Below are 12,098 nucleotides of genomic sequence, written 5' to 3' on the forward strand. Positions count from 1 at the left end.
TGACAATTTTTATAGAATTTCCATGGAAATAATTTCCATGGATAATTGACTTTGTAATTGTAATTTCCATGGAAATTACAATTACAAAGTCAATTATCTGAACTCAATCACAATTTAACTGTGGTTACAACTGCAACAGGTTTTTAAAATTACAACTACAACTATAACCTCGCATTAGCCTAGAATTAGCATTAGCCTATAATTAGCATTTACCTAGCATTAGCTTAGTATTAGCATTAACCTAGCAATAGCATTAGCCTACCATTGGCATTAACCTGGAAATAGCTGAACATTAGCAATAAGGGTGAAAAAGTTTGGAAAAGTGGAAAAATCCTCATTAATAAAGAGAAATGAATACAACAGTGAGGAAGCCTCCTAACACCCTCACTAATTACGCCATAATTGTAATTAATTATCAATTACGCGGTTACAATTATAATTGACCCAAACCCTGGTGCAGTCTATGTACTGTTAAGGATTGTGTGACAAAGGTTTATAAAAACAAAAGCATGACTTAATGCTAACTGTGACCCTTATCTCACAGAGTTGGTGGTTGCTGAGTCAGTGGTGGTCATCAAGAAGCTGCTGCAGATGCAACCAGAGAAGCACAGTGACATCATCAAGCACATGGCAAAACTCACAGATAACATCCAGGTTAGTCTCCCAAAAGGAAATAAGGTTTTTCTTGTTAAAGTGAGAGTTTAAGAACGACTCTGTGGTTCTGCTCGTTTCGTCAGGTGCCGATGGCGCGGGCTAGTATCCTGTGGCTTATCGGAGAATACTGTGAGCATGTGCCTAAGATTGCTCCGGATGTTCTGAGGAAAATGGCCAAGTCCTTTACTAATGAGGAAGACATTGTGAAGCTGCAGATTATCAATTTGGCTGCCAAACTTTATCTGACCAACTCAAAACAGGTGAGAATGATTCTGTTGTTTGGGGTCAACTACATATACTGTATTTATGTATATATACTGTATGTATATATATATATATATATATATATATATATATATATATATATATACATACAATACATATATATATACATTCAGTTATGTCTTCAATTATCCATGTTCAATTACAATTTAATTATGATTACAGTGACCAGCATTTTATTACAATCAAAATTACAATTATTTTTATCCACAGAAAGGCAAATACAATTATGTACTCAATTACTAAAGTTCAATTACAATTAATCACAATTACTGAGCCTGAAATACTGTAAATAACCTAATAAAAGTTAACCTTCGTCTTGTGTTAGCTTTCTGTTAGCATCTCTTATGATCCTGATCCTAAATCAGCTGTAAAATACAGTAAAACAAATATTCATAATCTAATTTCTTTTATATCTATTGGTCACCTTGTTAGCCTTCCTAATCAATGAAAATATAGGTTTTGGTGTGGCCATCTGAGCCTTTTTGTGTCAGTATACCCCCAGATTTATATTAATTATTATTTTTTTAAAAGGTTCCATTGAATTTTTGGGTCAAGTATCAAATAAGGGTGTCTAGATCCGATATTGCTATCAAATACTGGTCCGATATTTATTTTTTTATTTGATTAAATTGTAGAATTTTCTTATGTTTAAGGTGAAAATTCATATTTTCTATTGATTGACAGAAGTAGGACATGAAACGATGATGCCAATGAACAACAAATAAAAATAAATAAACAAATAATTAGTTAGTAATTAGTAGTTCAATGTAACTTACTTTTGACTTAAGGCATGGAAACATACTAATTAATCATTTTACAACAAAGACTGTATGAACCCCCTCACAGTACAATATTGATATGAAAGTGAAGTACAAATCACAAAAGTATTGATTTCTTCTACTCCTGAATAAAAGATTTGTTTGCTCACCCCCCCTCCAAAAAAAATTCTAGCCAATTTGTTTGCCAGAATTCATGTGACGTATGTGTCAGGTCCAAGCTAGCTTAAACATAGTTGCATTTAGCAACACGCATTCAAGCAAGGAACATCATGTAATCACATCTTGCAAATTACAAAAAAAACCTAAAATAAAAAACTAAAACCTTCAAGCAGCATTTTGATGACACCACGCTAAACAGCTGTGACAGTAGGTTTTTATGTTAAACAATAACTAAGCTAACTAAGCTAAGCTAACTCTTCCTGGATGGATAAAAACAGCAGTAACAGGAAGTAGAAATCTTTAGGTGAAGGCAGTTTCTCAGTGTATTCCATCCAAGAGGTGCTATGACAGTAAGTGTGTTAGTGTTTATAATGTCACGTGTCAGTGCTAATTAGCATACATGCTAATGCCAACCCCTGATCTCATTAGATACTGTCGTGCATGTGTGTGTTTGTGGAATCCTGGGTGTTAATGGGTGTTTCTTACCCTCACAGACCAAACTATTGACACAGTACGTTCTCAACTTGGCCAAATACGATCAGAACTACGACATTCGTGACCGGGCTCGCTTCATTCGCCAGCTTATCGTTCCCACTGAGAAGAGTGGAGCCCTCAGCAAGTACGCTAAGAAGCTGTTCCTCGCTCTCAAACCTGCCCCTGTTCTCGAGTCTCCATTTAAAGGTACAGATTAAAAAGAGGAGACAATGAAACACACACTCCTTAAAGGGATCCTGGACTGTTTTTACAAATGTGGCCGAAATGTACTCATTTTTATTATCATATTTTGCCTCATATTGGTTTTATTAACTTTTTAAAATAGGACTACTTTACCATTTTAGAGCCTGTGTTCCACCATTTTGAAATCACATGATTGATGACGGACTGTTGAAGACACGCAAACCCTGAGGGTAGAAGTCCTTTTGGGTGGGAGTCCTACAACAGTCGCTGATTTACTCGCTGACTTCAGCCATCAGTCAGCCACGCACTGTTTAAGGGGAGAGTAAAGGTCCCTTAGGAAAGCTCTTCTTCTCTGCTTCATTGTCTACTACAAAACCGCAGAGTTGGGACTGTCGCCACCTGCGGTCACAACTGTTTTTATCCTCCTTTGGTAAACTAGATAGTGTTAAATCTGCATCTTTAACTTTTCCTGATTATTTAGAGAAACCAAAGGCAGCATAAATTGGTATTTTGACTGAAAAATCTGCTAAATGATCTAAAAAGCAGGATGAATTTTTAACTCCAATAGGAAACAATGGGCAGGCAAATGGGGCCGTGTGACATCATCAATCACATGATTTTAAGATGAAGGAACACAGGTTCTATAATGGTAAAGTTTTTAAAAGGTAATAAAAACGAATATGGGGTTAAATAATGCGTTTTGTTAGGCATAGATCTTCTAATAAGTACATTTCAAAGGTTTTAGGCCACATTTGTAAAAACTGTGGAGGATCATTTTAAAAACATTTAAATAACTCAAACACAAACATTTATTCAATTTGAAGTTGTGGTTTTTGTTTTACTTTATGAGCTACGGCATCATTAGGACTCATGCTGTGAACATGATGCTTGTGTCAAATTACCAAATGTTGCATGTTGGCATTAATGTTGGCATTAGTGTGCTTTCTTTGTTAGTGGCTATTGAGAATAAAAAGGCTTTTAAAGAATAACTAAACCCCAAACCCACTTTTTTCTGCTGAGTATTAAGTAGTGCTGTTGATTATTCCTGGTTCAACTTTTAACATTTTAGTGTAAGTATTTTCATTTTGCGTGTTCAGTTGTAAAATGTCAGAGTCACTGCCCTCTAAGGGTTAAATTGAGTGTTGCTATTGGCTGAGACGGATTATCGTGACCATCGCGCGTCACCATTTTTCACAGTTGGCCCCGCCCCTCCTATAAAAGCTGAGAGGAAGGATCACAGCCCTCAGTGAGCATCGATTGACAGTTCTAATGAAGAACTCCTCTCTTCAGCGGTGATGTTTTTGACTCTGTGCTTCTATAAAGAGCAGATTCTGCTCTAATCAGAGGGTGTGTGTATGTACAGACACGTGTGTGTGTATAAGCCTTTTCACACTCAAACTGTGCATGTGTGACCTCAGAGGTCAGAGGGATATAAACGTCAACAAGCTCGTTCACTCTGTTGATATTTAATAGTGTGAAAAGTGCTTATAAAAAATATATCATTATTATTTTTATTGATGGGACAAGCGAGTGTGTGAAAAGGACAGTATGTATAAATTTACGAGGTCCACTATTCACTAACCAGGTTCATGATTATTTTTTATTAAGCTATTATTTTAATTAAATTTACAAATTAGAAGGATGTGAGACAACATGCACACTAAACAGACCGATAAGTGAAACAGCACTGATCAGGTGATTGATCACTGTTTAAAAAGCAGCAAAAACCTGAATTTTTAGCTTGTGTGCAGCATTAGCTTTAGCAGCTAACTCAGCATTTCTACCTCAGAGAACGATGCCACTTTATGCAAAAAATCTTTCATGGAGTCATCGCTCTAACGAGTAAAATAATCAAAATCTCTGTCAGACTCGTTGTCAGCCAATGCGAGTTTATTCTTCTTGACCATAACTGAACAAGAGCGAGATTTCCCAGAGTGTGAAAAGGCCTTTTCCTGTCTGTCTGTGTGTGTGCATGAACGCTCTTGCCTCGTGTGTGCGTCTTCCTGTGTGTGTGTGTGTGTGTGTGTGCGTGTAAGCGGCGTTCCATGAGTAGAGGCTGGAACGCCAGTGATAGCGTCCATAGTGTTGTGTGTGCGTGGGTACAGCTTCACGTGGGGATTGTGTGTGTGTGTGATTGTAGGATTTGATATCAGCGCTTCCTGACTGGGCGTGTCTTAACTGCTTCAGAAGTAACGCCCATAATCACGGCAGTTTTTTAATTTCCCCCCTAGTGGCAGCTCAGCAGAAAGCAGGGGTTTAGTTCCTCTTTATGGATTGGTTGGACTAAATTAGTTTGATGCTGATTTTTATTACTTGGCTTTTTTCTCGTTCAGATCGAGACCACTTCCAGTTGGGGTCATTGTCCCACCTGCTGAACGCCAAGGCCGGGGGCTACCAGGAGTTGCCTGACTGGCCCGAATCAGCCCCTGACCCCTCCGTGCGGAACGTGGAGGTGAAGGAGTCTGTGCGTGCAGTGGGAACAGTAACATACAGAGACACGGGGGCTCCCCGGGCCCAACAGACGGAGGGGAGCCGGGGTTGCTCCTTCCCCAGAGCAGTGCCTCAGAGGGGTCGGACAGTCACCAATATAACCCTAACTCCAATATAACATTGATTTCTCCTCCATCACTTATTCACATAGAGCTCATCAGCATTAACTACTCATTAATAGCAAACCATCCACTTTGGTTATCATCTGTTTCCAAATGGATGCTGCTTTAAAGACTCTCCAGCATGATGGAGAGAAGTGAATTTATTTTAATGATAATGTGAAAACAACGAGACGCATGTTAGTATTAAGAAAAATGCTTTAAACAAATGAAAGTAGCCACACCGAGCTGCTTTCATCCTCTCTGCTGCATCTGTTTCTGTAAAGGCAGCAGCTCGGTCGCCCCCGTCCGGGTCATCATCATCATCATCATCATCATCATCATCATCATCATCAGCTGCTTGAGCCATTTGCACATGTGTTGGATGGAAATATAGATCTGGGAGCAAGAGGATGCTCCAAAACTATTAGACACAATTAGGGCATCATGAGATTCACGTGCGATTGGCAAAGTACAACCATCGGCAGAGGTGTGAAAAGTACTGATATATCCTACTCAAGGAGAAGTACAGTTACTGGATTGAAATTGTACAAGTAAGTCATAGATAAAACACTCAAGTACAAGTAACAAGTTCAGATGAACTACGGAACGTCTCCGCGCCTAATAGCACGTACCACGTTCCTGAGAATTCAGTCAAATGACTCGGTTCCACTGAGTAGAAAATGTCTCTGAGAGGCTCTAGACATCTGCTCATAGAATATCCACGTCAAATTACAGCCCGATTCAATGAGCATTAACGGAGGAGTAGTCATTGGAAAAATGGGGCCCCCCTGGTCCCCCTGTGGGACATACGGAGTAATGGGCCCCATTCATATATTGGTATGTGTCAATGGTACCACCAACTGTCACAATATTTCACGATTTTAACTAGTGTACACAACAACAACAACAAGTATCCCGGCCTATTAGTACAAAGTAGCTCAATTAATTAATACTCAAAGTAAAAGTTAATATTCACACCAGACATAGGAAACTGGCGGCCCGGGGGCCACATGTGGCCCTCAGTCTAATTTGTGCAGCCCCCAAAATAAATCCCACAAAATTGTAATTCATAAAACACAAAATAACCCCCAAAGACAGCAAAATTGAGTGCCTGAAATACATAAAATGACAACAAAGACAGACACAACAACCTCTTAAACAAACTAAATGACTATGAAAACACAAAAAAACAACACATTACAGAATAGCTCCAAAGACACACAAACTGTCAACAAAATGACATGAAAAAAACAGAAATGAACAACATAAATGCAGAAAATGACACAAAATTACAACAAGAACAACACAGAATGGCTGATAACTGACAAAACCACAAAAAAGATCAAATGCTCTGATCGTTCATTATTCTAATGCTGACATAAATGTTGATAATGTGGCCCCTGCTGTGATAGTGTGGCCCAGCCCTGAGTTACATGTTTATTGTTGGTAATAAACCTGGGTACGGTTCCCTAGCACACAGTAAACATCTCAAGATATGTTTGAAATAAAAGGTTTGTCAAAATGTACAATTCATTTTTTAGATAAAATAACACCAATGAATTTCATTCAAAATAAAGATGTTTCTCAGGCTCTAAGTATAGTTATATTTATCAACTCTAAAACTGTGCCTTGTGTTGATCAGAAATGGTAGAACAAAGAACATATGGATTATGTTCAATGTGCCATGAAACAAAAGTATAAAAAAACATCATCAAAAATAATAATTTACTCACTAACGATTAGGTGTTGAAATGTAACAAATTACTTCTTTTAAAAACAGACTTAACTACAAGTAAAATCTACTCAAAAAAGTAAAAGTAGCCATAAAAGCATCTCAGTTACAGTAACGCGAGTACTTGTAATCTATTACTTTCACCTCTGCTCGTTGGTTACAAAGCTGTAAACACTAAAGCATCACTCCAGCCCTGCTCTTCATCTCCATCATATTCACTACATGTGCTTTTGGTTCATTAGCAGTAATAATGTGACAGCCAATCAAAACTTGAGTCAATCACTCTTTATTAAAATCAAAACTCTGAGCTTTGATTTAAAGCTTTGACGAGTGACCTCACGTCTTGATTTAGTTGTTAAATGTGAAAACCTTAGTAAATATAATGTTGCTTTTTAGCTCATAGCCTGTTGTTTCATGCTATGCTAACCATTAGCATGTCATTCCACTTGTGATGCAGAATTTAAGACAAAGCCACAAATGCGTTTTACTCAGACAATAACCGTCCGAAATATACAAGTTGTTTCTTTTACAAAAAACTAAGAAAGATGCAAAAATGTTGGCTGAATATCAGACTGACACTAGTACAGCTTCATACATACATACACTTTTAATTATTTTACATTTCTTTATTGTAACCTATTGTTAAGACAAGGTAAGAATTAATTAGCATCATCTTTGGAACTCACTGACAAACACTTCCTCCTCCAGCCTTCCACAATAAGAGCGCTGGATTAATCAACAAATAGCTTCAACTTAGCTTTGATGTTCTAAAATTACAAAATGTGATAAAATAAAAAATAAACAAGCATTAATAATTAGGGGAAAAATAGACACACCCCTTTTTTACTGCTGCCACTTTTTCCATTAAACAGGAAGTTGTGCCCATAATTGTAATTTACTGTAGTTCCTTTGGGAATAAGGTGGATATAATTTTAATCATAGACAAACAAATAGAGATTATAATTAAGTAGTAGTTCTCAATTATGGGTTTGCTGCCAATGCTATTGCTAGGTTAATGCTAATGCTAGGTTAATGCTATTGCTATGTTAATGCTCGGTTAATGCTATGTTAATGCTAGGTGAATGCTATTGTTAGGCCAATGTTAATGCTAGGTTAATGTTACGTTAATGCTATTGTTAGGCTAATGCTACGTTAATGCTATTGTTAGGCTAATGCTAATGCTAGGTTAATGCGATTGTTAGGCTAATGTTAATGCGATTGTTAGGCTAATGTTAATGCCAGGTTAATGATAATGTTAGGCTAATGCTAATGTTATGTTAATGATATTGTTAGGTTAATGCTAATGCTAGGTTAATGCTAACGTTAGGTTAAGGCTAATGTTATGTTAATGCTATTGGAAGGTTAATGCTAATGCTAGGTTAATACTATGGTTAATGTTAATGCTACATCCATGCTATTGCTAGGTTAATTCTAATGCTAGGTTAATGCTAACATTAGGTTAAGGCTAATGTTATGTTAATGCTATTGCTAGGTTAATGCTAATGCTAGGTTAATACTATGGTTAATGTTAATGCTGCGTTAATGCTATTGCTAGGTTAATGCTAATGCTAGTTTAATGCTATTGCTAACCGGTAACAAATACAATAAAATTAATTAAATGAAGTTATCAGTAACTTAATGTCATTAATTTTATTGTATTTTTTACTGGCTCCGATTGCAGTGTATGTTTAGTTTTTATGGTTCTGAAGAGGTTGAATCTTCTGCTATACACATCGTCAAAGTGTGTGTGATTAATAATGCAAAGCTGTTTGAGTTTAGTCATGCAGGCAGACAGTGGTAGATATATTTCATTTATCTCAATTTCCCTCATGGGGTATCTCTCGTCTTCTTTAAGTCATCATCTCACTGAAATACAATACGTAGTCACGTTTCAAAACAACAAAAATATACGTAATCACAAACAAACAACAATGTTTAGGTGTAATCACTCTCACATTTAAACATTTACATTGTCAAGGCCATATAGTCTGCTTTAATCAGCAGTTTAAGATTTTTATTTCTGTGCCTGTGTGTCACTCATTTTAAACTTTATTAATTCATACCTATAATTTACATTATATCCTGATATTCCTTTTTAAAAACATTATCCACTGGTATTTTCTTTGCAGGAGACGTAGTCAGAGAGATAATTAGGTGTTAAAAACCCCACCTATAGAACAAACATTAAAGTTTGTGATCAGATTATTAAATGTTTTCTCTGAAACTGTTGAATAGCTGACAGCAGGTAGATTTGAATTCATTCTCAACACTAATTTTTTTTTCCTGATTGAAGGATACACAACATAAAACATGGAGTTCACGTCATTGGAAGCATTTCTGATAACAATGTTCACCTGGAAATTATAGAATCACGTTCTGCATCATGTTCTGTATCTGAACGTAGTTTTTAGTACAAAACATCGATGGACTGGGACAAAAATTCAGCCCTGGCATTTTGTGTCCAGACCAGCCACTACATCATCAGAGACACCATGTAGAAGCTGTTATTAAGTCACTGGTTCTCAACATGTGGCTTTTTATGTCTTAATTTGAATAATTATTCCCCCAGAAAACCTTAAAACTTTTTAACCCCTTTCACCTATTTTCCTTTGGCCATTTTTTCCTTTTTTCAAAAAGTTCTGACACTATTTTCAGACTTGAGCTACTTTTTGCCAATAATTATCCTTTTTTTTGTCTATTTTTGCAAGTTCATTTTGACACTTTTATTCAATTTTTGTCCTTTCTTGAATTTTCTGGCCACTTTTCATCTAAATAAGCTAATTTTTGCCCAATAAATGCCACTTGTTTCCTTTTTTCCCTACATTTGGCATTTTTTGTTCCACATTTTGCCCTTTTTTCACTATTGTTTGCCCACATTTTGTTCATTTAAGCTTCCTTTTGCCATTAAATACCACCTGGTTCCTCTTTATTTGCCCATTTTTTGGCCACGCTTGACTGATTTTGGTCCATTTTAGTCACTTTTCATTCGTTTCTTGCCATGTTTTTGCCACTTTTAGACCATTTTTGGCCACCTGTTACCATGTCTGCCTCCACTTACTCTTAGAGAAAACAAAAACATATTGGACCGGCCCACCAGGACGATGCCCGGTATGCCAGATGGCATGTCCACCCCTGGTACAAAGGAATATTAGTTTTTAGTCAATAGTAATTTTATTTGTAATTTGTTCAAGTATATCTAATAATTGATCTAAAACTATAGAGTGTTTGTGAAATGTTGAGTAAAACCATCCGCTTCTATTCACTGATGGTTCTGACAGGTTCTCCTTTAAACTTGTCCACAGACAGAGGAGGTTATAAGCACCAGCGGGGGGCGCATCGGCCTGCTCGGGGACTGGAGAGAGGTCCTCACCTGTGTTCTCAGAGTGCCGTGCTGTTGTCGTGTGCTCTTTCTTTACTTTCTTCCTCTTATTTTAATCCTGAAAGAGGCTTTGGTTCAACTCTAAAAATGAGAAGATAGAGAATCGATCAGAACATTTATTCACTTTACTGTTTAAAAGGCAAATATGTTCAACAAAAATACTAAAATATAGTATAAAATCACAATGGAGAATAACCTAGGGCAGTGGTTCCCAGTCTTTCTCGGGTCGCGACCCCATTTTGATCTGACAAATGTCCGGCGACCCTCGGAACATTTTGTTTTCCAGAATTAGTTTTTGATCATGTTTATTAACGTGTGCTACAAATACAGAGTAGCCACGTTTAGTGCACAAAGTGAGAATATATTTTTATATTGCATTTGATTTGAACTAGATTCATATTGCAGAAAATTTAAATATAGAATACACTTGGTTGATATTTATTGTGTGTGATGTAGGGCTGCACAATTAATGTAATTTTAATCGTGATCATGATTTTGGTTGATTAAATTAACCTGATTGTCTGCAATATTTAGATTTAAAACACGGGCTCTGCACTGTAATTGTGTATTTATTAAGTTAGCCTTTGGTACATTTTAAATTATTTGGTAATTTTTTTATGATAATTTCATTTTAAAGCTTAATTTTGCACTGTAAACTGCACACTTATTGTTTAAAAGTAGTGCATTAAAAACACAGATTTTTCCCTAATATGATAAATAATCATGATAACAATATTGATCAAAAATAATCGTGATTATCATTTTGGCCATAATCATGCAGCCCTAGTGTGATGTGTTAATTTGAAGAAGAAGAATATAATTTTAAACAGTAATGTTTTTATTTTTCTTACTAATTACTCGACAGTTCAGGCGGCCCTATTTTAATTCCAGGCGACCCCACGTGGGATCACAACTCCAAGGTTGAGAATCATTAATTTAGGGGTTGGGGGGTTGGGAATGATATATTAGATCTAATTTATGTTTATTTAAAATGTTCATTTAATTCAAAGTAACTATTCAAATGCAGTGACAATTATTCTGGTTTTATTTAGAAATAAATTAATAAAAAGTGATCATTTACAGATCAAAGTAAAACCAAATAGAACCACATAAATTATCCACACATGCCAATAAAACCTTAATTCGTTACTTGCTGTGGTCATTTTGAATTATTGAAAGATTTTGTACTTCAACAAACATTGAAATATTATTGATTCTTTATTAAGTGTCTTTATTAAATCTAGTTTAGTCTAAAAACGTCTACATTTCTAAATGAAAACACAATATAGCAGCATTACAATAGTTAAAAAAATCTATAAAATGAACCTTATTTTGGTTTATCGCAGCAGAAACACGTGTAGCTCATTAGGTCACTAATTAACAAACTCAACCCTTACTGTAGAATAATAATCAAATACTGAAGTGTTGTCAAGAACATTTTTCTCAATTTTTTTTTTGACAAAAATGTGAATTCATCTTGTCATATTTTTTGTCACTATGCAGGGTTCTCACCAGGAATTTTTCATAGCGTAGGGGGATCGTTTCAGCTCGAGTGTTGTAGGGGGGCCCGGGGCCACCTTCTGTAAAATAAAGCTAAAGTTTTTTGGTTTTTTTAAATCTTTTTTATTGCCGTACTTTAAAGCCAAAAGGGATTTGTTGAATTGGTGAAGTTTCATGATGAATGGAGTGAGAGAGTTACTCATCCACTAATAAATACTCTACAGACACTGAATAGACAAGAAATAACATTTTATTTAAAAGACTGATTTCAAGACACGCTTTTCAAATTTAAATGAGGTATTAGCAACAACAAAAACAACAGAAAAGCCCCCTATGCTGGT

General features: G+C 36.0%; 1 protein-coding gene across 16 annotated transcripts in view; it reads left to right on the forward strand.

Annotated features, from left to right (window-relative positions):
- ap3b2 (adaptor related protein complex 3 subunit beta 2) overlaps positions 1-12,098 on the forward strand; it is a 53,313-nt gene that overhangs the window by 29,884 nt on the left and 11,331 nt on the right. For 6 of the 16 annotated variants that reach the window (XM_028449294.1, XM_028449295.1, XM_028449284.1 and 3 more), the window contains exons 14-17: positions 545-654; positions 738-914; positions 2,372-2,558; positions 4,889-5,007. In XM_028449294.1, coding sequence (XP_028305095.1) covers positions 545-654; positions 738-914; positions 2,372-2,558; positions 4,889-5,007 — 593 coding nt within the window. Of the gene's footprint in view, positions 1-544; positions 655-737; positions 915-2,371; positions 2,559-4,888; positions 5,020-10,180; positions 10,241-12,098 lie in introns of all 16 variants that reach the window. The other 10 variants (XM_028449293.1, XM_028449297.1, XM_028449283.1 and 7 more) reach the window with 3 other exon arrangements.

This window comes from Gouania willdenowi, chromosome 6, assembly GCF_900634775.1.
Source record: "Gouania willdenowi chromosome 6, fGouWil2.1, whole genome shotgun sequence".
Lineage (NCBI taxonomy): Eukaryota > Metazoa > Chordata > Actinopteri > Blenniiformes > Gobiesocidae > Gouania > Gouania willdenowi.